General features: G+C 38.2%; 2 protein-coding genes across 8 annotated transcripts in view; one reads left to right on the top strand and one right to left on the bottom strand.

Annotated features, from left to right (window-relative positions):
- Window positions 1–222: 222 nt before the first annotated feature.
- On the bottom strand, window positions 223–18,104 carry LOC130259082 (transmembrane protein 180-like). 7 transcript variants are annotated; one of them, XM_056503031.1, is made up of 8 exons: window positions 17,897–18,048; window positions 17,110–17,137; window positions 14,473–14,651; window positions 12,290–13,024; window positions 9,244–9,398; window positions 7,828–7,911; window positions 6,674–6,817; window positions 349–2,359 (listed from the first exon to the last, which is right to left on the bottom strand). In XM_056503031.1, exons 1-8 carry the CDS (start codon window positions 17,975–17,977, stop codon window positions 2,230–2,232), a joined length of 1,536 nt encoding a protein of 511 aa, XP_056359006.1. In that variant the 5' UTR covers window positions 17,978–18,048; the 3' UTR covers window positions 349–2,229. The 7 variants fall into 7 exon arrangements, with proteins under 7 accessions (XP_056359002.1, XP_056359005.1, XP_056359006.1 ...); XM_056503027.1 differs by lacking the exon at window positions 17,110–17,137 and having other exon boundaries at window positions 223–2,362; window positions 17,897–18,104; XM_056503030.1 differs by lacking the exon at window positions 17,110–17,137 and having other exon boundaries at window positions 223–2,359; window positions 17,897–18,104.
- Window positions 18,105–18,315: 211 nt separating this feature from the next.
- The window catches only part of CDR2 (cerebellar degeneration related protein 2), a 15,363-nt gene continuing 6,646 nt past the window's right edge, over window positions 18,316–27,032 (top strand). Inside the window, exons 1-2 of the mRNA XM_056503035.1 lie at window positions 18,316–18,400; window positions 23,467–23,579. Coding sequence (XP_056359010.1) covers window positions 18,322–18,400; window positions 23,467–23,579 — 192 coding nt within the window. The 5' untranslated portion in view covers window positions 18,316–18,321. The remainder of the gene's footprint in view (window positions 18,401–23,466; window positions 23,580–27,032) is intronic.

The following is a 27,032-nucleotide window of genomic DNA, read 5'->3' as shown; positions in this document are numbered from 1 at the left end:
ACTCCTTACTCCTTTCTTATTTCAGCAAATTAATGGTAACTTTACCATGTACTTTCCAGAAAAAAAATAATTCTGATGATTTCAAAGAATTCTTGATGTTATTTTGACTCTTAAAACCACTTATTAGTGGTTTATAGCATGGTACTCTTCCAGTTGTACACTATATTCTAATAACTCACTTTTAGAAATAACTAACATAGTCACCTAACAAACCCTATTTCTGGTACAATAACATTATTTTATTGTATATGTAAAAATATATATTCCATGAGGATAGGATGAACAAGGGAAATTTAGGAAATACAGAAATAGTAAAGAAAAAAAGAGACTATTTTATGTCATTACTGTTTTGAAGGAACTGTCATGGAGAAGACTTTCATATAATGCATCAAAGATTATATTAACTTAAGTTCCTTTGACTTCTGCTTCTTTCTTTCAGACATAAAATAAATACATACAGTGCAGGAAATCTTTTCAAATTCCAAACCTAAACACACAGGCTGTATCTGCTCTGGTATTTGTATTTACCTATCCACAGAATATTTACACAAGTGATGCTGTATGTTCACAAAATGCTGTTAGCTTGCACAAGGCAAATAGACAACAGTGTTTCCAACAAGATAGATAAAAAACAGATAAGGTAACTTCAAACTCTACCACAGGTCTGGCTACTTACATTTTAACATAAATCTTCATATTCCTATCAAAGGATTCATTTGGATTTCTAAATATTTAATGATGATCTCCCACTTTTTCATTCATTGCCTTGAAAGCACTTCACACAAGGAAATGATGTTATTTCTGCTCTGCAAATGGAAAAGTCAAGGCACAAATGAATGGTTTTTTTCAACTCTGGTATTTCAGATCTCCAGCTTCTTCATTAAACTATGCTGGTGTTCACCAAAATGCAGAGCTTTTCTTACAGTGCTTTATTTTCCAAGTTACCTGTCACAGTAAGTGCAAAGCCTTGAAAGTCAGCTGGCTCAGCCCTTTAAAACTGGGATCCACCCAGTGCTCTTGGACTTTTAAGTGGCACTCTCTAAGAAAGGTGCTACTAAAACTGTGTTTGCCCAGGCACAACAAAATACAAAAATGCAGTGATTGTATTATGCTAAAGGTATTTATCACTGCACAATTACAGCATGGATATATCGGAGGAAGAATAATATTGATTAAATGGGAGTACTGTACACATGCTAATGTGTCTTATCACTACAGTGTGTGAAATGAAGAGGACTCAATGTTTCTGAAATTTTGTCAAAAACCCTTTATTTTATAAAAATCACAGGATTCCATGAAAATCTTAACTGATAAGAATTAATCAGAAATTAACTAATTTCAACTGGATGATTCAGAAATTAAATTGTCACACACGAAATGAGTTTGTCAACGTAACACCACTGAACAGGTAGAGCCTGGTTTAGTAACTGTGTGTGCTTACATTTGTCCAAGAGCTGAACCCTACAACCACAGACTAATGCTGTCCTTGCCACAATGACATTCTGTATGAAGCACTAATTATAGAATACCTTCAAAATTATTTTCCCATTTAAAGCCAGAAAACTGCACTGACCTTCCATGAACCAGCGATTTGGAAAGCCAGTGAGGACTTATGGAACTTTTTCCTTATTGAGCAACACTGAACAGCACCTGAATCCTTTCCTTCTTTAGCTTTACACAGTCTTTCAAAGGGTAGTTCATTACTCTTGGCTCTTCCCATGGTAGCTGTCAGATTTTTCTTGATACTGGCCAGCTAGACACCATCTCAATTTTTCTCTTCATCTCCCTGCCATCCACAAGGAATGTCCACTGGGATCTTCCAGATTAACTTCAGAGATCTGCCATTTTATCAGTATGGCAAAATCAATCCACCAGCAAGCTTCAGAAAATACAGTTCCCTTGAATTCCAGGTGCTGGGTTGGATCCCTTTCCCTGATCTGCCATATCCTTTCTTCAAATGAATTAAGAAGAATCATTATATACCCGAAATTACTTTAAATTAAGTAATTAAGGATGAAACCCATTAACAGAAAGCAACTAAACTAGGAAAAACTTCTGTAGGCCCAGCATAAAGGCTGAATGTGACTCTCAGTCTTCAGAGACTGAAAATGCAGCTTTACTGACACAGCTCAAACTGTGTTTCACAGTGTGATTTTGCTTTTTCACATGAAAAACTTACTGAACCCTCCTGTGGTTCAGCAGGAGATGCACTGACCACTGGTTCCATATTTACTGTGGAGCTGCCAGGTGGCTGTTCTGGATGGAAAAGGGAGTCCAGGTCAGGATCTGTAGGACTGCAATGCAGAAGGGAACCAAACAGACCAGGTAGAACATGGCATCATGGAGATCTAAAAATGACCTGCTGAAACAAATGAGAACACAGCTTTCAATATGAAGATTAACTTCCATGGTCACTAAACAAGTTATTTTTAAAGCATTCCTATTATAAACACATAGTCATGCTACTGTACAGTCAATTCTAAGCAAGAGAAATAGAAATATCTTGTGTATTTTCTAATTCTACATACAGATATGTATTATATATTGTTTTCTCTAGCTGGGAGGAATTTAGACAATTAGCACACAAAGAGTTAATTTTAATATAACCTAAGAAATCCTGTTCAGGACTTTCCTGATTATGTAATATACAAATCAACTTAAGGAAATTTCATCCAATTATAGAACAGAGCATCCAAAAAGCTTCAGTAAGACTGAAAAGTTTGGAAGAGAAAGAAAAGTAGAAAACAGAAGCAAACATCTGAATATGAAATAAATTTATTTGAGTTGAAATCCATGCTACTAACTAGCCACATAGTGGGTTGTTTTAGTTGCTGAGTGCTAGACAGAAGTAATGATAATTGCACAAAATTCAGGTGTGGTTTCAAGGGCTGTTAGAAATATCAAGCCTTATTTCATTTGGTTTTAAATTATTACAAGATAATACAAGCCATAGAAGGAATACATGTGAAATTAACACTAGTATTCATTTTTTCTAATGAATGCATGGCATTTCCTCATCTAAATCTTCTCTAATGAAAAATAAATAAAAGCATCAGCAAATATGAATGAAGAAAGAAAATACAGGAATTAAATGAGTCTCTTCTATGAGCAGTATGGTTTCTGACAGCTCAGAGCATGCATTTTGGCATTCATTTAGTAGCTGGAATCATTATCTACATGCATTCTGTTAATTATGGGATTCTAATTACTTAAATATCAGGAAAGTCAACTCAAGCTGAGAAACAGCCCCTAAGTGAACTTTCTCTCCATGAGGCAGTTTATGTTCCTTTCTAATTTTTTTCCTTCGCATTCAGGGATAAGAGACTCACAGAACAGCTATGGACATGGTCCAAAACCCCTGAAATCTGCAAAAAATACCCCAAACCTTGAGCAAGTTTTTGAACAAAACCTAAGAGTTCCTCTGAATCATGAAAGAATCATGTCTCACTGGCTTTAACAGAAGAAATGTTTGCAACCTCCAGCAAAGCCCTGATTCTGTCCTTACCACAGAGACAGGCTCATAAAGGAGCACAGTTTATCTCACATCATGTACATGCTAATGCTACACAAGAAAACAAAAGCCCCCAGGCTCACAAGTGAATCACTTCATCACTGGGGCAATTGCATTTCTGACTGCAAGTGTTCACTAGCAGGCCACTGGTCCATAGCCAATGTTTATTGGCAGTGACAATAATTTACCATGTGGAGTTGTTTCCTGGCCTGTACCCAACTGCATTTCCAGTGCACCTACAGGGGAAGGAGCCCACAGCATGCACAGCTCTGGCACAACTTTCCCCAGGGACTCCAGGCAGGAGCAGTGCCAGCAGGAGGCCACAGCCACATTATTTAACCACCTAACAATGAGAACAGGACTCAGACACAGTTAACAGGATGTTGGGGCTTGCATTTGGCCTGTTCTGCACACTAAAGAGCATTGCAGATTTCAGTACTAACATTATTCCATCTTTACACAAAGAACATCTGCAAAATCACTCACACTCTGCAATCCTGGTTTGGTTTCACTGGAATGATGCTGATTAAAGAAAATAACATTACCTATTGTACTGTAAAACTTTAAGTTATTGAGGGAATTATGAAAAAATATCTATAACACACAAAACAAGGAATGGGAAAATATTTCATTAAGTGACTGGGATAAATCAAGAGCAGAGCTTGGATTTTATCACAATTACAGCTGAACAAGCAACTACAGAAATTTCCATTTCTACCTTTTTTTCACATGCACAGGAATAAAACATAAAATGTTTCCCTAAACAGCCCTAAAATCACTCTGAACAGAATATCAGGTAGTTCAGTAATTCAATATGAAAGCATTAACAGTTTAAAATGCCTTCAATAAATAATAAAGAATTGCTGCCAAATAACTTTATTCTGAAGAACGAATTTGAAAAGCACTCTCAAGAGAAACTGGTGGTAGTTGCAGTGGCTCTCCAGAAGAGGGAGGTTTTAAACTAGGCATCTTTTCCATAGCAAATAAAAAAAAATCAAGCCAAACTAAAAAAACCAAACCCAAATAAGAACAAAAAACTTCAAGAAAAAGTGATAATTGTTAGTAAAATAAATTATTTTTAAAAATTCAGAATGCAGCAAATAGTGTATAGACTGCATATTCTGCCTTGTCCCAGTTAACAACATTGCTGGAAATTCTTCAGACATATTTATTTAGGGCCCAAACATTTTGTTAATGCAGAATAAGGGTCCTCTGTGCTATCTTCACAATTCACTGCCACTACACCTAATAAAGCAAATGCTTTCCAAAACACTTAATAGATATTGCCAGCTTTGGAGGAGGAGGAAGGACAGAGCTGAGATTGTATTGGCATGGGACATAATACTTCATTTTATATACTTCAGATGTGTGAAATGCTTTTTATTCCCCAAAACAGTTTGGATAGATTTTAAACAATCTCTTGTATTTTAATTCCTGTTTGTTCTCAAAACAACTTTTTCCTGGGGCAAGTGTACTTTAACTGTCTGCCTGTGGCTGAAAAACGAGATCAGCCAATAGGTTTTTAATATCTATAAGTAATTTTAGCTCAGTCAGTGGTCTGAGTACATTGCCAAGGGCAAACTGACTCCCTAGAAACAAATTTGAGATTTCTGGTCTTTTTGGGTTGTGTATCAACCCTGTAGTCCATTTGCAAGCAAAGGAAAACCCATTCTCACACTAAATATACAGAAAATACAGGCAAACTGCTTAATATTTAGGAAATTCTTTTTGAAAGGATAGGCAAGGGAAATACACAATTTATTTCAGGTGCTCTGATTCACTAGTCTCAGCTTTGTATGTTTTATGCTATTCCTGGCCCAAGTGAAACAAATAAAATTTCAGTATAACTCAAGTGAAAACACATATTTTATAGATTGAACATTCCAAGTATTTCAACTCTCTATAAAATAAATTTATTGTTGCTATAATCCAGGGGCTTTACCAGGCAAAAATGATTTATGACTGATGTGATTTAAAATCCATCCACAAAGGGATCATTTCTCTGATTGAAAGGGATCACAACTGCAGTTTTTATGTTTCAAATCTGAATTTCTCTGGATCATCAAGATGAATAAATTCAGCCCTCTCATATCCACATCCAGTTCAAGCTACCACTCTTCTGCAAAAATCACTCATCTTATTATAATGAAGTTCATGTCCTCTTCACATCATCTCACTATCCACAGAATGCATTAAAATAAGCTGTTCTCACACATAATCTGAAACTTAAGCTGCCTTTGCTTCTGTCTGGATGCATTTTGAAGACCACCTGTTGTTCTTTTATGTCATGCTTGTCCTCATACATTTTTTAGAAAATTCCTCAAATACAAAATGTTCTTCTAACCTTAGGTGATACATAACCAGACCTCTCTCCCTCAGGAACTATCTCCACAAAAGCTCATATAAAACTGTGTTTATTTGTTCCTTTAGGTTTTTACTAAAAGTTTAGGAGGGCTATGTAGCTCTCAGGATTTGCATGTTGTTCCCTCAAGTAAATCCTAATCAGGACTGATTTTTCCATTTAGCCCTGACTTCTGTTATTCCTTATGTTGCCACTTCCTCCTCATAGTCATAAATACAGCCTGTGACCCTTTCAGTGTGGTTATTCCCTCTAAATTTATTTTTATAAAAGCCAACACATGTCCAAGTAACCAGCAACCACAGCTTTATGCTGTATTAAGGTCTCCAGGGACTGCAATGAAATCATTAGCATTAGAATGGTAAGGAGCACTGGAGCCAAAATTATACACTCCTACTTGAGGCAAAAGAAGATCTGATTAGAAATTATATATATTATATATTTAAGGAAGTAGGTTTATGAGGTAAACAAAATGCAGATGCCAGGACAACATGTATCTTAATAAGAGCTATTAGGTGATCTCAAACATTTTTTTAATTGAAAAAAGCCAGGGGATGAAAGGATACATTTCCATGTATCCTTTGCTTTCCAAAATTAGGTAGATACCCTCATGTATATTGTTTAATAAATTATTTACTCTTTTAAAAACATTTGTTCTTCTACACAAACAAAAACAACTGGTAAGTATTTTTAAAGTGTTTATGTTTTTGAAGTGCAGTTGATGCAAACTAATTGCTGATTAATTTGTTATTTAGATTACAGGAGTATTTAATGTTATTTTCTAAGATATAAAGTGAACTCACCTTATATCAGGATGACCAGGTACATTATTCAGGTTGTAATATCCATAATGATTCAGTATTGTAACCACAATCATTGGAGCCAAAGATTGGGCAGGCTTGGTAAACAAAGCATTGGTACCAAAAACCATAGAGGAAAGTGGTAATCTAAAATATTTGGGGAAAAAACAAATTAATGCACAACACAAACTTATTAGTATATTAATTACAATTGTGATTTTAGAAAGCTTGACATCCTGTTAATATGCAAATGCTAAATATCATGATCCTTAGATTTATCTAGTTCATACATTATAGCAAAGAGATCTACTCTCATAATGAAATTTAAATTTAGAAATTACAGGTTTAAACCTCTGTGGGGTGTGTGTATGTATAGATATATATACATATGTAAGTATATATACAGAGACACAGCTTGGCTCCAATTCTGATGTGACTTGTACTTTAATTCAACTTTGTGCTCTTTGAGTAATTACTGAAGTAAAATTAGACTGAACAGTGCATGAAGAATAAATTACAACTGAAGATTTTGCATGCATAGGCCAGAAAATGAGGCATTTTTTTCCTCATGAAAGCAACAGATCTTCCCTTTGAGGGGCAAGTTCTTTAACAGGACTGAATCTACACTTACATAACAGTTGATGGAACCAACAGGAAGTTATGTGCACTTTGATAAAAATCTAAAAGATCAATGAATTGCAATATGCTACTCTGCAGCAGGTTTTATCACTTTTATTTCAGGGAGATAAAGGAATCAGTTAGACTTTGAAATCTGCCCTTTACCTAGCATAGGCAAAGCTTTCTTAACACCTTTTCCATCTTGAAAAAGCCTTATTCAGAAAACTCCATACATGATTATAGATGTGTCTGGTTACAGTTGAAGCCAACAAAAATAAAGCTACAAAATTTGGAAGGGCTTGGCTTATATTATAGTATAAAAAAAAAGAGAAATGACCTAATAATCTGTTGAAATGACTCTGAAGTAACTGCAGGAAACTTTACTCAAGTTCTGATCTTCACTTATGCTAAGTTGGTCTCACAAAAAGTACTTCTGTATCAAGGATCCATATCATTTACCGTCTTTACTTTGACATAATTTACTACCAATGAGTAACAAGGCAAACAGCATGTTTAAAAAATGGAAATGACTGACATACCTCCTCTTGTGCTTTATTAAATCTGCATCAACAATATCTGCCAAAGGCAAATTGAACAAGCTAAATGAAGCTTGCACAATTACCCTAAAGAAAAACAAAATATTGAAATGTTCATAGTTCTTATATTCACTTTATAATGAAACTGACATTCTAACACAAACACACCAACACCAATATTCTGCAAACACACAAAGCTGAGATGTTCTTTAAAACATGGTGATCTATCTTAAAGCTTTACCAGATCTGTTCTTAGTTGAGAATTAGAAATTAATATGCAAACCTAAAAGTAGGGGGGTTTTCTTTTCTTTTTTTTTTTTTTTTCTGGACATTGGTATAAAATGTTGTGAATACTTTGACAATAAATTTACATTATCAGTAAATGTCATTTTAAATGATCAAAAGAGAAGAAACACCTCATAAAAAGGGAAACTGTAAATTTGCTCCTGAAATCTGGAAAAGGCATGACCATGTGGAAGATAAACTTCAAGGTGGAAGAATTAGAAGAGAAAGAATAATTTACATGCATTCCTGTATATGTATTTACAGTGTATATTGCTGTATATAGATATGCATTAAAACACACACATGCAAAGCTGATTCTCAACAAATAGCCAAATGAAACAATAAACTCAATTATTACAATTTCTGTGTCTTATTAAATTTTGGGAGTGATGAGCTTTTACTAACAAGGTACTTTGAACAACTAGCACTTTAAACATACAGTCTTTAGGTACCTCAGAATTTTTTCTTGGAGAAATCAAAACACATCTTCATCATTTAAAACATGCAGATAACGAAATTCAATTTATTGTTCACACAATTCAGTGTTAGAGTAGCCCACAACTGCAATACTGAAAATAAGAATGAAAACAGGGTGGAGAGGGAAAGACAAAGGAGGGCAGGAAAGAACATGTGGAAAGACAACAATGAAAGAGAACATGAAGAAATAAAACCAAACTGCTGTAACAATATTCTGATACAAACAGCTCTTTATCTTGAAATAAGGTTTTCCATGTATCTTTATATACTTAGGTGAAAACACTACTGCTTGGCATCTTACTACTGAGCACCACTGGAAATGGGACTCAGTTCCTCTGCTGAGCTCTTCCATGTCTGTGGAAAACATGAGATTCTCCTTCCTTTGCATCTCAGGTTAAAGTTTGTGCCTGCAAACCATAATTGCTGTTTGCATTTTAGGCTTTTTTATTTCAAGCAGAAAATAAAAGCTGAAACAGAATAAAATGAAAGCTGGGAGAAAAAAAAAATGCTGTAACTGGAGTTTCAACTTTTTTGAGAAGTGAAACAGAATGAAAACCATGAAAGCAGAGGCAGAATCTTCATGGTAATAAAAGCAAGTGTCTACTCTGCTAGAAGTATTTCAGCTGTGTCTATGAACAGGGGAGTGGATTTACTCACATGTTTGTTGTGACATAAAATGCCAGCAGATAATAGTGTTCTTGCCCCAGAAGACACATGACAGCAGCAGCTACTCCTTCATAGTAAAACGAAAATAAGATAAGTCTGTAATAACCAAACTTCTTCAACGAAGCATGACTGAGAAGAACAAGGCACTGAAAAGATAATATATACACAACAGGATGAAAAGATACAGTACAGTGTCTCAGCATTAGGAGAGCTATAAAACACACACCTGACATAATTAATACCTTTAAGGAAACAAAAAAACCAACCAAACAATGACCCTTTTTAAGAAGTACAATAAAAAAAAAATAGAAATTGAACAAAGACAACTCTCTGCTGGCTCATTCTATGCTACCTCTGCTAGGTACAGTCTCCTTTCACTCAAAAATTAGCCACTAAGAACTGCTATATTCTGAGGGAAACACTGCTTCCCACAATGCCTAACTATTATTTAATGCTCATGATCTTTACTTTTAAACATCCCTTATATATGCTGCTTTGCAGTATGATAACTGTAAATCAAGGATCTTGCCATTTAACTGCTGATAAGATGTATTTTCAGTAATTGCTTTTTCATTAATATTACTATTTTCATTGACATTTATAGAAATCAAGCATGACTTTTAAGTTGGCAAAGCAAACTCACCAGGACAGCTTTAGCTAAGCAAGTTAGAGAGAGGCTTTCCTAGCAAGCAGAGAAAGGCAGAGGCCAGTGCTTGTGCATGGCTGAGTTTTAATTTTGCCAGTCTTGGCAAGGAGTAGATTCTGAGAATCTAGTGACTGGCTAACTCATGAAAATGATGTTAAGTGCTGATTATAGTATGAACAAAATTTAAATTCTTATACATTATTCCTCACTTTTCACTTTCAGTAGGGCATTCTTTAATGAATTATGTTCTTTTTATTATATGGGCCCTTGTCACCATTTGCATGGTCCTCATCTCTGTCACAAATATACAAACTGTATAAAGATCCACATTTTCTCCTTTCTTCTGTGTAATATTCAGATGAAGAACAGGAAAGAATTTTCCTTGTACAATTGTTCCCACACTGAACTGCTTTAACATAACAAATAAAACCAGGATGCTATGGTCAGACAAAGATTACCATGGCAAATGCTATTGTAAAAAGCTCAAGATTTCTACTTGATCAAGGAGGTAAAACAAATCTGGAAAGTTGGTATAAGAAAAACATTTTGTTATAAGAAATTTAAAACATATTCTTCCCCCTGGCTGTTTTCAGAGATCTTGCTGAAAAGTGCCTCCACTAGAAATACTAAGAGATCATTTAAGGCCTGCTGTTGTAAACACCATGTTCCTGTCTCCCTGTAATTGCAAAATAACCCTGTCTCAGGAAGTACTTATGACTTAGAAAATTCCTCACTACTTGCACGTCTCTAAGACTGTGTGTTTGTAAGGAAAATACTAACAATGATGCAAATTCAAAGTTGTTTGTCTGTTACAGCAACGTTTTCCTTGTGGGCAGGTTGTACTCCTCACATCCACTACTAGAAGGAACCTAAGTCAGAAGCTGAATTCTAGTTTAGCAGAGGCCACTGAAGCAGAGTTCATAAAAAGGAACTTTATTTTACAAGGGTCGGGTGTTTTTCCAGTAGGTGAAGTTCAGGACATTGCCATCAGAGAATTCTCTTATTGTATCTTGAGCTCAAAGGGACAAAACCTGAGAAAAATAAGGTCACAGCAAACCCTCTATGGTTCAGTGACCTTCTAGACAAAGAGTCTCTGGGGACCAGGCAGAGACGCATTTTCTGAAAGATTGTTCTTTTCACACTGTCACACTGATTTTATCAATAAAAGTGATTGCTATATATTAAATGTAAAATTATTTAAGCTTTTCTAGCTTCTGATTTATTTCCAAAATTCATTATCTAACTGCCTGAGGTACAGGGGAAAACCCCAAACTATTAAACCTGTGATAAGGACAAAAGTTAAAATTATAGATAGTTAGGAGTTAGGAACAGAAGGTATATTCAGGATCTGTATGTTTTATATGCAAAAGCCAAAATGGGAACTGAAACTGAGCTGTAAATTCCACTTGCTCACTTTTATTTATCTTCTTATACATATTACTTATCAAAATCCACAACAATTTAATGAATCTATAGTCCGATTTTAGAAAATTCTGAACACCATCAGCACCTACAATGAATGTCAGGATACTCATATTTTGAGTATCCTGACTTTCAACATCCAAGGAGTAAACACAGAGAAAGTTTTTAAGAATCTAGAGAAAGAAGTAAGAAGGCAATGAACAGAGGCAATTTTTATTTACTGCAGACAAGTAAGGCCACATTCTATGGGATATACTTTTGCTGCTTTTCTTGCTCTCACATATTACTCTTTTGGGTTCTCTTTCTCTTATTAGTTCATTACTCCTCCCCTCATCCCTGACTAGGCCCTTAAAAGCATGTCTCTCTTTCCTATAAATACTGCTCACCAAGAGACCACACAACAAAATAAATGGGAATTTATTATTCTCCAAAAGCAGCTATTTAGAATTTTGTTTGGTTTTCACGACTTAGATGCCACATATTTTAACAATGCTTTTCATACTTTATAGTTTTTTTCTGGTATTTTGTGCAGCTTATTTCCTGAAGAAGAGCTTAGTCTTTAATTTGTAATACACAGTATTAGAAAACAAAATAAAACAAAAAATAATTCAGAATTCTGTGGACTTTGCTTTTTGAAACGTTTGATCTTGGCCATGTTTTTCATTCCTTTATGCTTAGGTATTATAAGCACTGGAGGAGGATACAAAACATTCATTCCTTGCTACTCATGTCTCACATTGTTTTAAACAGATATTCTACCAGCCTGTCTGTCTGCTCTCTACCTCTTACACTTGGTCAGCCTGCACAAAGGTACTTTCTTCTTCTAGAGAAATGGGGAGTGAGATTCAGTTCTCATTTTGGCCAAGGCCTTATGCCAAATACAGCATTTTTTCAAGTGTTAAATGGAGACCGTGAACTACTAAAACACCAGGTTTTCATATTTAGAAATAAAGAAGCATAACTGCCTACCTGAGGACAAATAAAACCCGCTCCATACATGATACTTCTTACTGAGGAAGAAAGGACATCCTTAGGAATAAGATTATCCGCAAAGATCATCATAAAATTGTTGTAGAAGGCTAGGTGGAAGACTTGGAAGAAGTTCATTGTTACAAAACACAGGAAGTTCTTCTCTGTCATGATCTGTTTGGTCAATGAGACTATTGAGGCCAAGGAGAAAGCTCCATCACTGGTTTCCAGATTAGCATCCTCTGCGTGAATTTCTCTGTGCTCATATTGACTCGTGCTGTATTTACCTGTGAAGCACATACAGGCCGTGGCCAGCGCCGCGATCAGAACAGTGAAAGCCTGAAAATAAGTGAACTTTTCCATATTATCAGACACCAGCCCACAGAAGAGAACGCTGGTGGAGCTGATCAGCGTTGCCACCTGGCTGTACTGGATGAGCTGCAGCCTGCTCTCGTGCTGGGGCGAGCTCTCGGCGAAGAGCGCGCACTGCGCCAGCAGCACGAAGGTCAGCAGCCCGTCGAAGGCGCAGAGCGCCACGGTGAGGTGCAGCCCGCTGACCCAGTCCCCCTCCTGGTAGTGCCTCCAGGGGAACCAGGGCAGCAGGAAGGCCAGCCCGTACAGAGGGGCTCCGTACAAAATGGAGAACTGGCGCCTGGCGCAGCACTTCAGCCTGGAGTTGTCCTGGATGTACCCAAAGAGGGGATCGTTGATGGTGTTCCAGATCATGAACACAACCTGCCGCGAACGAGGGAATTTGTCACTGCTGTCATTCTTCTACAGAGGTTACACAAACAGCAGTTGTTTAAAATAAACCTCTATGTTGGAGTCAGTGAGTCAGGGGATTCTCTGAATCCTTCAGGGAGGAATCAAGGAGCAGGGATTGAATTAAAGCCTTTGGATGGACTGAAGTATATTAAGCCACTCACACATAAAGTAGATATTTAAGTAGAAGTAAGTTAGTAGTTTTAGGGTGAGTTCTAATGCTTTTAGTAAGTGAAAGGTTTCAAATGCCACAGTAGCAGTGAGTGTTCTAGTGAAGCTTCAAACACACTGGTATCTCCAGTAGAGGCTCCAGGCCCACAGTTGTACACAGGAGTTAGTCATAATAGAGCTATAGTAAGAATATTGCTTACATTTCTTAGAACAAGATAAATTGTATGTGTAGTTCTATGTGTAACCTGGTGTGCTAATAAACTGGAATTCTAATAGGTTAAGGAGTGGTGGTCCAAGCTTGTGTCTTAGCTTGTTGGAAAAATCCTATATAAGAGTTTGTGTTGGGGAGAGTTGGTGCTTTTAGCAATTCTGGCTTCTAGCCATTTGCTTATTGCCACTGCATTTGCTAGCTGCTTTGCCATTGCTTGTCTGTGTACTGTTGAGACTGATGTGCTTTGTAACAAGATATGCTTTGTAATAAATAACCTTTTTAACTATTATCTGCTTGCTTATTTAAGTTAACCCGACGAAGTAGGAGCCTAAGAGCTCCGGAGTTTGGTGCCTATAGAGCACTGGAGGTCAAAGTACCTCACACCTCTGTTCAGACAATAAATAAATAAATACATAGAAAAGCTATTCAGCTCAAAACAGACTCCAAAACAAATTCTTATCGGTATTCATAGATTCATAAAAATTCTGAAAAAATAAGATGAATAAGCAGGTAGGTGACCAATTGCATGTGAAAAAAACTGTCTCTAAGACTCCACTCTTTCAAAACCTTATATATCTGAGCTTTCATCCTGCAAAGCTCAAATATTATTCTCACAGCAAGTTCATTCAAAACATGAGCTGGCCCATTACTTTCAGGAGACCATTTACAACAACAGTTACTCACATGGATAATGACTCACAGGATAAATGCTGTATTTAAGGACTTTTAACAGTTCATAGGAAAGGACTAATGTCAAACTTATCTATGGAGCTGAGGTGCAAGATCAGTTCAGAAAATTACTTCAAGCTATCAAACATCTTTTCAGCAATTAAGTCTGGAGATTTTTACTTAATAGACTGTAAACGATGTGCTTTATGTGTAAGTTCCATTGCTTATGGATTAGCTAAAGTCAAAGATAATTTACTGTTAATTAATTGCAATGATTCCAAAATTAATCTGTCATTAAAATAATCACTTTGTTGTAATAACACTGATGTATAGCACAACATGGTAATCAAAATATTCCATTGTACATTACCTGTGCTATATGAAATGCTGTTTCTGAAATTTTGTATCGGTTTAGGAAAAGCTTAACATAGTAGAAATTAAAAATACTGTTCATCATTCCAGCACCTAAGGTAGTCATGGAATATGCCAATGCATTAGAATGAATTCCCCAACGAATCTTCATCTTCCAAGAGTACAGCTTTCTTCTTCCTCAAGTTTCAAAAGAGAATTACAACAATTAGTAGAATATTTTTTCAAATTAAAATAACATGGGGGATTTGCTTGTTTTAGAGGTGCAGAAATGGATTATTGGAGGAAAATTTGCCCATTTTTTAAAATCAGAAACACATTTTACTGAGTTATAAGACACTAAGCCCAAAATAATAAGTTATTAGGTGACATTTCTAAGTATAATCAGTACTTAAAAGTCAATGGAGCAAGTAGACAAAAATTTAAAATAAACCCTTCCTAGCTTATTTATAGACTCCACTTAAAAACCTGCTATTGCAAACACTCATCTTGGTATAGAGTTCAAAGTAACTGCATACATTTTAGATCTTTCTTGCTAGCTATTCTTAAAATTATGGACTGTGTTGGAATGAAGTGACTCAACTCCTTATGTATTCCAATGCTATGAATGTCAAATGCAGTGTGCACATAGTTGAATATTTATTTCAAAACTAATACCAAGTTTTGCCCTTCTGTTTTAAGATACTAACTGTTAAGTAGTCAAAGAATCAATATTTTCACCTAATAAACCATAAAACAATTAAAACAAAATACCTTGAAATTAAGATTTTGATGGTATGGAGACTGAATGCAAATAAAATGTAGCAAGTGGCACACACAGCATTTTATGTATGCCCAAATAACAGAGACTCAGCCCAAGAATACAGATTTTTTTAAACAATTAATCAGATATTCAGCCAACAAATTGTTAAGATGCTGACCTTTTCCATCAATTACCTTAGCATGTTTGGTGTAAACCATGCCATGCAAAGAACCAGCTCCAGGGAAACTCTACCTTTTAAATCTGTTTTAACAGCTCCCTAAAAGTAGCCCTTAACTATACTTGATTCTATAAGCCCAATATATCATTAATTCCAGGAATCTGTTTTTAATTTTTATTAAACTTATTTTTAAATTTTTATCTGTTGAAGGAAGCTGCCTGCTAATAATTTTGATACCTCAAGTTCAAATTTCAGTCTTACTATACAAAGGTTTACAACCTGCTTTACGTCAATAGTTCACACTTTGCTCCTCTGCATATTAATAATTTTACCCTAAATGCAATTTTCACCTATCCATCAAAATATCTAGTTTGAATATCTGCTTGATCAGCAGCTCTTTAAGCAGCTCCCTGAACTCCTCATAAAAATAACCATGGAAGAAACAGGAAATGAAAGCCAAGGCTGTTTCCAGCCTTCCTGTGGTTTACAAGGCAGCTGAAGAGAGGCTGCAGTACAGGAAGGGAGGAACTTCCGAATCACCAGGCAAGGACCACACAAAAGCCACAAACCAGGTAGGGACTGGGGAAGGTGGAACAGGCAGCTTTTCCATCCCCCAACACAGAGAATCAACTCTTGAAGAGCAAATGAACTGTGGATGCACTTTTCAAAATATATGTAAGATGCTGTGATATGAAACATGATGTAAAAAGTAGGTAACTTCATTCTGTAGCACAGAATCAAGCTGACAAACAGCTGGAACCCTAGGATTTGTTTTATTAAAGCAAATTTAATTCTAAGAATAAGACTGATTTTTTTTTTTAATATTTGAGAATGACCATAATGTATATCTTCAAACTTATTTTTCTACATTTGTAAAGACACTATGATTTTCAGGGGATGAAATTTTGCAGCAAGTTTGGTTTCATAATCTTTTACTGAGAAACCTAAAATGAAGAAAATGTTGAATTATTGAAAAGATGTACAGTTGAAATATTTTTAAAAAATAAGTTTGATACTAATATGAAAGTCATTACAAGGAGTATGTTATTGACAAGAGTCACGTTTGTTCAAGTCTTTACAAATATACTTAATGAAATTATTTATATAGTGGGTATTAGGGCTTTTAGAAAGGCAGACATTTCACCTCTATTTCTACCTGGAGCACCCTGCACAGGTTTTCAAAATGGAGAATTGGGAGACTACTTTCCTTCAAATTCCACAAGCACCAGAAATAAAAGTGCTTCACACTAACATTGCCAGCAGTCATTTCTAAATTGACTCAATTCCTTCTGACACAAATAAAAAATGGTCCCCTCAGTTTCAGAAAATTTGAAAGATATTTGCAATTTCTTCAACAAAAATCTTCTAACAATGCACAAACTGGCATCTAGTACCATGACTAATTGTAATATGCAGGATCTGACACAACTCTGCCCTAATTGGTACATCTGCCCCTGCACCTTGTTTATGAAATAGGTTCAATTAGAAGTTGAGGTACCACACTTCCTTCCCCAGATGTTCCCTTTAATAGCACTACAATGAAATCATGCATGAGCATCCTCTCCCTCTTCTTAATAGTCAGCCTTTATATTGAGCAGGTTAAAGCACAGGTGCACATTTTGTGACTCACAGAAGGCAAATCGGTTTCAGAAATTTCTAATGGTTACAGCTGTGTTAATACTCAGAGGCCAAAAGTTCGAGATGCAGTGTGACATTACCTGCGCTTCTCCCAGAGCAGGATGACAACTGCTAAGAGAAATTAGAACAAGAGCTTAAAGAAGAAAAGTGGTTCCGAGAGATAATAGCAAACGCTGCCTGAGGCGCACTAGCTGAGATCCTGCTCTGCCGTTCTGGGTCCATCCCGCTGTGCAATGCTCACAGCCCGGACTGGTTGGACACACGGCTCTTCCTCATCCTTCTGAGGTGACTGGCACCACATGAAGAAGGAAGGCAGAATAAACGCGCTGCTGGTCCCGAGGGGAGCGCTGAGGGGAAAGGCTCAGGGTGCTCACGGAGGAGCAGGGCTGAGGCACCGGCCGGTGCGCGGGGAGCCCGCAGGACTGCACCTTTGGAAGGGCTCGTCTGCAAAGAATGGGGAAGTTGGGTTCGTTTTTCTCAGCAGGACAGGAAACACGGCTCCCTCCGCTTTGTGTGGAAAAGAGGCGAGAGCGAGCGGCGGCCGCTCGACCGAGGTGCGGGGATGGAGCCAGCCCTTTGCGGACTGCAGGCGCCCCGCTCCGCCCTCCCCTCCCGCATTCCGGGGAGAGGCGCCCCGCACCTGGACGCCACACCGGGTCCCTCCTCACGGGCTCTTCCCTCAGCGCTCCCAACGCCGGGCAACTACGAGCCCCGGCTTTCCCTAAGCCAAGTCCCACTTGTCCCACTGTGGGCTGCGCCAGCCCTACTACGCCGTAAGCCGCAGCCGGCATCTCTCAGCAGCCGCTCCCCGCCATCACCGCTCCCGAGCGCCAGCGACCACCGCCCCTTCCAGCGGCACCGACCCACCTCTTCTGACGGGAGGCCGCGCTCCGCGGGCGGGCCGGGGCGGGGCGCGGCTTCCCGGGACCGCAGTCTTCTCACTCTCATTGGTCGCTTGACATGAATTCGCCTCGTGATTGGTGCAGCCTCCTTTCGATCTGTGCGGCGGGCGGCCGCCCATTGGCTGCCTGCCGGCGAGGCGAGGCAAGGCGAGGGTTCTGTGTTTGAATCGCGGGAGGCGGGGGCGGGCGGCGGCAGCAGTTGCCACGTTGCCGCCGGCGCAGCCCGGCCAGAAGGGGGAGAGGTTCGGCAAAGTCCGGAACCGCTCGGCAATGGCCGGAGGCTGCTGCTGAGGCGGGGAGCGGCTGCCGGCTCCCTCTGCCCCGCTCGGCGCAAGGGGGATCGCGGGGTGGGCGCCGCCGGCTCAGCCGCCCGTGAGGGGAAGGGGCGCGATGCTGGCCGACAGCCTGGTGGAGGAGTTCGAAATCCGCGAGGATGAGCCCTGGTACGACCAGCAGGACCTGCAGCAAGGTGAGCCGGGGCGGCGGCGGGGGGTGTGTGCAGCGAGCCGGGTGTGTGTGAGAGCAGGGGCCGCGGGGAGCCGCGGGGGTGCGGGCCGGGGCCGCGTTGGGCGAGGGGCTGTGGGGAGGCGCCGGGCGCGGGCTGTGAGGGCAGGGGCTGCGGCGGGCAGGGCGTGTGAGGGAAGGGGCGGCGGGAGGCAGCGGCACCGCGGCGATGAGGGGCGCCGGGAAGGGCGCTCGGGGGCGGCGACGGGCTCGGTGCTGCCGGGCTCGGAGCGTCGGAGCCCGGGATCCCCGCACGGCCGCGCTTCCCGCCGCCGCGGGATCGCTGTCACCGGCACGGCTGCCGCCGTCTTTGTCTGAGGGAAGGAGGTGCGGCAGTCGAGCTGGATGGGGCCGGGGTCTCTCTCCGCCCGGAGCGAGGGAAGCGGCTCTCCGAAAAGTTGCACCTTTCACGGAAGGTGAAGGTGCCGTGTTCGGGGCAGGTGCTGGAAGCACCGGGGTAGGATGCGCTATTGCGCCCTGTTGAGTTCTTTGTAAGGGCTTCCAGTCGATGAAGTTGTAGCCGTAGCAGTGCTCGATTAGTTGCAGATTCCTTATTAAAAACTCTTCAGGTTTTCTTAATAAAATATCAAATCACTACACCTCAGAAATATATATGTATAGCTTCTGTATGCAATTCCATCAATATTTCTTAAAACACTACACGCAAGAGGTAAATGCTGTTCATTTCGCAAATGAGAAAGGAGACACAGGAATATAAGTATAATTGCACTAAAAATCTTTTAACAGGCATGATATGGAAAGAATGTGCAATTTCCTTAAGAGCTTAGTGGCATTTATGACTGGTATTTACTTAAGTTACTTAGTTCTACTTTTTGTTTTTAATCCGGAGTTTGTTTTGAAAGGCCAGCTCAAAGCTGTGGCTTCCTGCAAACCTGCTCCAGTCTTGCACGTTTTCTTTTATATTGAAATACATTAATTCCTGGGATTGGGGGGTGCTGCTGTACTGTAAACCATAGAGAAAGCTAAGCAGTATTCACACAGATTAAATATCTGACAGCAGAAACTTTTTGAGATGGGACCAGGTTCACTCTAATTGTATGCTATATAAAATAGCTAAATGAAAGCTATATTTAGGTACTCCTCGCCCAAAATTGACTTTTTCCTGGCTCTAGGATACAAACAAATCAGTTGAAATAAGATCCTGAAATTAGTTTGCTGTCAAAGCAAAGAGAATGAAAAATTTGAAGACATGATTCAATAATGTTTTTACTTTGTCAGTGTTTACGGATTAGAATACTTACAAAGAGACTTCACAATGTATAACAACTGACTTCTTGCCTTCTTGATGTTTCTCTACTTTCATCTTTTAATTAAAATGGGTGAAATAATCACCAGTTGCCTCTGCTGTCAGCTTTTAAGAAACATTCCATTCTAGAGGTTTAGCGTGTTTTGGGAGTTTGGTTAACATACTCTCAACATGTGGATGATCTTCTGGGGATTCTTTCTTTACAAGCCTGAATGGAAGCCACAAATAGCCTTGCCAAAAGGAAAAGAAGGAAAATAAAGTGATGGGCAAGTTGAAATGCAAAGAAGAAATTCCTTACAGGAATGTTTTTTAAAGGTTGTGCTGTACTTTGTTTCTGGACTCTGAAGGATACTACTCCTCCTGCTGCTGAGGCTGAGACACACGGGTGTGTGTAAACAGGATAGTAAGAGTGCTTATCAAACTTCTCACAACCCAAACAATCAGTGCATGTTTAAAAACTGATGAGTATGATTATGAAAACCAAGGTTGTAAAACGTGAGAAAGCACCCTGAAACAAGCTTGAAGTCCTTGTCAGTTGGTCTTTGAAACTTAAAATTAGGGTAGGGGTTTTAGAAAACCTTCATATGTACCAAAGATTTTTGCCTTGACAACAGAGATGGGCTTTTCTGGCATATTGCTCATGCATAAAGTGCTCATGGAATTCTTGTAAGGATGGGAACAGCCATCCTTCTGCAATGTTTTGCTGAAGTATGCTGACCTTTAAAAAAGAATTTTTTTTATATGGACTGCTCTTTTTGCATCTTGGTGTTACTCACTTTTACAAAACAGAGGATATTCTGAATACAGAATAAGAAACTAAGTAGGAAAAGTTTTCATTTTACAGTTAAGTAAACTTACACTAGGCTTACTTAATACATCTTGTGCAATTAGTGCCTTTTGCTGTTCAGAAGAATAGGCTTAATTTTAGATTGAAAATTCTCTGAATAATTTTGTTAGGTAGGTTATGAAAAAGTGGAAGAGAAAGATTTTGATACTGTTTTATGTTTTTTTTCAATGACAGTAATGCAGTCAGAAGAGGTAGTGGTGAGGGCTGTTCTACATCACAGAAGACATCCTTGAAGTCTTATTTTGGAGGTTTCTGATGGTGCTGTTAAACACCAGTACAACTATTCAGATTTACTAAAATGAATGTCTTTAGATCTGCACATAGGCATTTTGCATTATTAAAAACCTCTCTGCTTCCATCTTTATGGTGAAAAGGAAAAATGAATGTCTGTCAGAATTTAGCTGTTGCTTTACATAAATTTACAACAGAAAATGTAGTTTTGCTTCTAGTGTTCTACTATAACTCTATCCAGAGAAATGCAAATTAATACTTTCCATTTTGTATGTGAAAACATACATGGCACATCTCTGTTGTAAAATTTGCTCATTATAGGGCTTCCAGGTACTTGACAATTTAGAAAAACAGATGCAAAAAAATTTCTCTGCTTTCTTTAGAGTTAAGGTTTTATTGTATGTTCCTGAGTGCTCTCACTTGTATTCTCCCCCTCAGAAACAAATTGCCTTAATTATAAAAGTGTTTCTCCCATAGTAACCCATTAGTGCTTTTGCTAGTCTAACAAACAGAGTGAGTGTGAAGTATGACATGAATTCTATTATTCACCTTGTATTCCAAGTATTGTGTGGTATGTGCTATTTGATTTAGTAGATGAGGGGGCATTAAAGAATGAAGCTACAAACTCCTAAATGTACTTAAACATGAAACTTTCACTTTGGGCAGGGAAATGGTAGTAATTCCATTATGCATTATGTCTTTAACATAATCCTAAATCCTCTATAAAGCTCTTATTCTACTCTATTAAAATAAAAGTATAGACTATTTAGTCTTTGCCTTGAATGATGCTAGTATTGTTTGAAAGATGGTGATTCCTAGTAAAGATCTGTGCAGTACAAGAATTTGTGAAGCAGGACTCTATTTTCTATAGGATAATGAATTCATTGAATTTAAAGACTACAGTATTCTGTAACGAGATAGAACAAACAGCTTGGTGTTTGACTGGGAGTTATTCTGTCCATGGATAAACAATGTGCAATCTGTTTACCAAATGGGAAAAATTTAAGCAGGATGCCTTAGGTTTTTCTTATCCAAATACTTTAAATCCTGCTTTGTAATGAGTGGTACTACAGTGAAGAAGTGATGTGAAGATAAACTCCTATGTATAGACCAATATGCCTTGAGCCTTCTAATTGTACATCTTTTCAAACTGAAGAATTCCCATGCAGTGGGATTTCTTTTAAGTAATTTTTATGGCATTTATGCAAAGAATCTGACCTTAAGGTAGGAAACAATGGATTGTGGCTGTAAAAATGCATGAAGAATAGCACAGCTGTTGTTTTGCCAGAATTGGACATCTACAGCTTCATAGACAAATGTTTGTACTGACTTGTCCTTGTAAGTTTGAATTTGGTCTTTGGCTTATGTGTGGAGATGGAGTAATCATTTTGGACAGGCTGCCAAACTGAAGGTTAGCACAAAACAATTTTGGAGCAGTATTGTATGTAGTACAGTTCCTAGCTGATAAGATAACTGAGAGGGGGCAGGAAGGAGGTAGCATAACATATTAAAAAAAGGGCATCACAGTCAAATGAAAGTGGAAATAATGTGTTTTCTTCTCTGGCTGCAACTACTGATGATGCAATACATGTCTGCTATTTATTGGTTTAAGGCTTATTGATATGACTCAAAGTTTTTCTTGACTTTTCTTCTCTTTCTGATTAATGATACAAATTCTATGTGAGAACTAACTAGATGGTATTGCATGCATGTAGGTCATGGGTCATGTGACAGAAGGAGGTGGAAAATAAGAGATTTCTAGAAATCTGTTGGATCTTTGATGTGTAGTAGCCTCCACAGAGTAACTACAATTTCAGCCTTAATACCAAGATTTATTACTTTGTCACATTACATTAGCTTTTAAATTACTTGTCTTTCAACATAATAATACAGAATATGTAGCACTTCTGATGCTGTTGAGCAAATATCAGGCTTCCCTCTAGAATAGAGCTGAGTGTTCAGGTGACTTATTTCTTAATTTGCAACAACTGCAGTCACTGCACCCCGGAGGTGATTGAAGATGACTGAAGTGAAATTGAGATTAAGTGCCTGAGAACAAATGACATTTAAAGTGATGTTTTGGAGCACACGAAACAGTTCTTGTCACCTGGGTTTATGAGCTTGAAAAGCAGAATAGCTGCAAGTCTCCATCAGTTTTATGTCTTGATATTATTGTTTCACCATAAAATGCATCTGAAACTTTCGCTTAGCACTTGGATCCTAGTCACCTGAACTCTGGTAGAGGGGCAATGGGGAGGAACAGTCAAGTCAATAAAGAGTTCATCAGCTTTGGCCTGGGTCTAGGCTGATGAACATTGACAGGGTCTGCTATGCTTATTCTTCTGAGTGCTGTAAAGAGGGGGAAGCCCAGGAGACCTTGGGCAGAGCAGTGCAGGCTGGGCACAGTGTGGGAGGGGGACATGCTGGGTGTGTCTGAAGGGCCATGGAGGAGCTGAGGAAGCTTCATGATATGAGTGTCTCTGGGTCTCAGGGCTTAGACTTGCTTTAGAGATGGTAGATGGATATTCCACTGAGGTATAAGCTAACTTCCATGTTGGGCACTGGAGATAACTTGGTACAGTTACAACAGCAATAAGAAATATGTCAAATATTTGATAACAGGCTTTAGAATTACATTACATCATTGTTTCTCTCACTTACATGCAAACATGATTTCTTTGTTTAGATCTTCACCTTGCTGCTGAGCTTGGGAAGACACTACTGGACCGTAACACTGAACTAGAAGAATCCTTACAGCAAATGTATGCAACAAACCAAGAGCAGTTGCAGGAGATAGAGGTAAAATATCTAAAGGATCCCCTGTGAATGCATCTAGACCTGCAACATACAGTGTATAAGTTAAGATCTGAATTTCTCGAGCTCTAATGGAAAATACTGAACAATCTGCTCTAATGGAAAATACTGAGCAATCTTTCACCACTTCTGCTATTTTGAGAATTTGAGAACCTGTATAGGTGGCTCATACTTAAAACTGTTTCTCTGTTTGCCAGAAGCTTTGTGCCACTAAATGTTGGATTTGGTTTGTTTCGTGACAAATGACGGGTATTTTTTGGTTTTGTACAGAAAAAATACTTCAGTTATTGTTAAACTTTGCTGGTCTTGCCAGGTAAAATAACATTTAATTATATGATGATAAATACATTAATAATTTAAATATTATGTGAGGATTTTAATGATTGCAGCACTGAAATTTAAATGCTGATAAATGCAGAAGTGATATTTAAGTAAAATCTGAAGATACATACTTCCAGTAAACTGAGCTGATGAAGGGAGCTGAAGTCTATTTCAATGTAAAAGAAACCCTGCAAGGACAAAAAAACCCAACAAACAAACAACAAAAAGTAGAAAAAAAATCCCACTTAAGTAGTATCTAAATATAGGATATAGTGGATATATTGTTCCATATTTTCCAGGGAAAAAACCCAAAAACATGACCATCCTTTCAAAACCACTCATCTTTAGATAATAGAGTGGAAAAACCTGGCTATTTTGGCAATTTTTCTTTTTTTTTAGTATTGCCTGTGTTCTTGCAGACCTAGCATTTGTCAGCATAAAGAGATTTTTTTTCTGCTATTAGAGGGCAATGCATGGTCTCTAATAATTAAATTATTAAATATTCAGGACTTTGCTGACTGACAATATATTGAAAACATAGTCAGCATTTCAGTTTGGTTCTGGTGTGAATCACAGGGAACAGGCTGTGACTGGTAAGTACCAGATTTTTACAAAATCTGAGTTCCTTTGTTCTAGCAGTCTTGCAGTTAGAGATGTGCATTTTGTACAGCTGCAACTTCAGACTGAAAATGCTCACTAATGTAGTGGCAACAGGTAACTGAAAGAATCCTAAGCTTAATAATTACAGAATTAGAGGTGTCTTTAAACACAAATGCAGCATTTTTAGTAAGTGTTTAGCGATTTCTGAGTGCAGGTTTGATTTGTGGGTGTGTTTTCAGAAGTTTCTTTTGTTTTGTACCTCATCTATTGGCTCTTTCTTCTGTTATGTGCTAACTATAATCTTTGTTATCCTGTTCATTCTGAGATACAATGGTTGGAATGGCTGATATTTCTATTACTGCCACAGCATTAGATGATGTATTTACTTATGCACAGACTGAAAATACCTCATTGCTATAAAATAGTTTTTATAAGAAGATCAATTCTTGAGGTGTAGACAGGACAAACACTTCCAAGGTGCTATATAAATACTGTACACAAGGTACTTGTATGAACAACATATTTAAGAAGGTGTTTAGCAGAGTTACAACACACCTTTTGAAATAACACACCAGAACTTTGTGATAGGTAACTAACCTGGCTGATTGAGTGTAGCTACTTAATAAGCAGCTGTATTTTACCCCTATCTAGAAATGTGGAAAATACATTATTGCTAAGCTATATTGATTTACAGAAATAGTCTAGTGCTGTTAAGAATGCAATATTCTATTGGTTTAAGCCAGTTTATTTGCTTAAGCTGTTTTGGTGGTTCAGTGTTTATAGATAACATAACAGAGCTTCAGCTCCAGAAGTGTCACAAATGTCCTTCCAGCAGTGATCTATAGTTGCTGTGTTGCAGGGGCAGGTACATGTGCAGTCAGACAAACTCAGACATGACAGATTAATTATCTTTCCTCCTCTCCCTCAAGGAGCATGGGAGAACAACCCCATAACAAGAGATTCTGTGGTGCCTCTGACATAAATAGTGCCTGCACCTTTTCTTTGCCCAGCTTGTTGAGCCAAAGACTGTATTTGTGTCTGCTGTAGTAACATGCTGTCTTCTCAGTCCTATCTCCTATCTAAATCTTTTCTCCTTATCCAGTGCCATTTAAAAGTGTAATAGCAGCACAAAATTTTTCTTCCTCCGAAGTTTCTCTTGCATCTGGATTTCTGGCAGAAAAGGGAAAATGAACTCCTTGTTCAAATACCCAGAGAAAGTCTCCAGTTGATGAACTGGATATATTGGCTTACTGGCATGAGAAATTGTTATATGAATTCACTGAAATAAATGGAAATAAAATTTGCATATGCAAGGTGTAAAGCAGTTCAATCTATTATTTTCATACCAGCATTTCTGTCTCTTGTGGGATCACAGGATACCCCGTTGCACAGGATACATGTGCAAATGGCATATTCAAATCTCTATACTTGATTTTTCCCAATTTTCAAGTGTTTGTCTCAGTACAGAAATTCAACAGAACAGCTGAAAGATCACATGTAGGTTACAATCTTTTTCAGTGCAGTATATTCAGGTAAATCTTTGGGGCCTTTTTCCTATTAATTTGGATCTTCCGTGTAACAAAGTCTAGAACTGGCAGAAAATCATTCTGAAATATGGCACTGTCTTGTCTGCACTGGAAGGGAAGGGTCAAAGGCTGCAGTGTGCTTAAGATTACATCTCATATATTAAATACTAACACATTAAGCATTTTACAGCTTTGGATCATTATATCTGACCTTTGTGCTGACACGTGTGCCACTAACTAATCGTTGTAGTAATAAATAAATAGTAATAAAATGAAAACTAAATGTAATAAAGGCCACATGGAAACAGCAACTTCCTTCCTTCCTGAATCAGTTCTCAGCACTCAGGCATTGGAAATCCTGACACTATCCAGTTTTCATGTGCTAGAATGCAAGGTGCTGCTTCATGTTAGCTGTTGGGTTGTAAGGGACATAGATTAAATGTGAACTTCTAAAGTATTTAATACATCATCTTTGGTGGTCTGGTTATACCAGGTTATACCTGGTATCCTGAAGATACTGGAGATGGAGGAAATGGTGCTTCACCCCTCCCATTCATCTCAAACATCTGCAAAAGCCCACTGTAATAAGAGTCAACATCTCTTCAGGCACCAAAGCCTTGGCTCCTGTGCTTAGGCACACTAGTATTGCTGAAGAAAGTCTGAGGATCTCCAGCTCCTTCCTTCAGCTATAACCAATAGGGAAAGTTAATCTGAAATGGGTCACATTGAGATTCTACTGCTAATCTATGTTCTATTTTTGTGTAAATCCTCTGTCATGTGTGCACAGGCTACAAAAGGATCTAGCCAACAGCTATCATGTTGATCTTCTAGAAGTCTGTATGGAGCAGTTACTAGTCCTAGATTAACTTATTATGTGTTCTTAAATTGCCTAAAATGTAAACCTACCAATCTTTTAATGAGGTAAAAGGTTAAGTAGAATATTAGAAGTTTTGAGTATGTAACAGGCCTATGTAAAGAGAAGTAATTCTGC

This window comes from Oenanthe melanoleuca, chromosome 14 (genome assembly GCF_029582105.1).
Source record: "Oenanthe melanoleuca isolate GR-GAL-2019-014 chromosome 14, OMel1.0, whole genome shotgun sequence".
In the NCBI taxonomy this organism is placed as follows: domain Eukaryota; kingdom Metazoa; phylum Chordata; class Aves; order Passeriformes; family Muscicapidae; genus Oenanthe; species Oenanthe melanoleuca.
The sequence above is the reverse complement of the archived record's forward strand: the minus strand, read 5'-3'. Positions and strand labels throughout refer to the sequence as shown.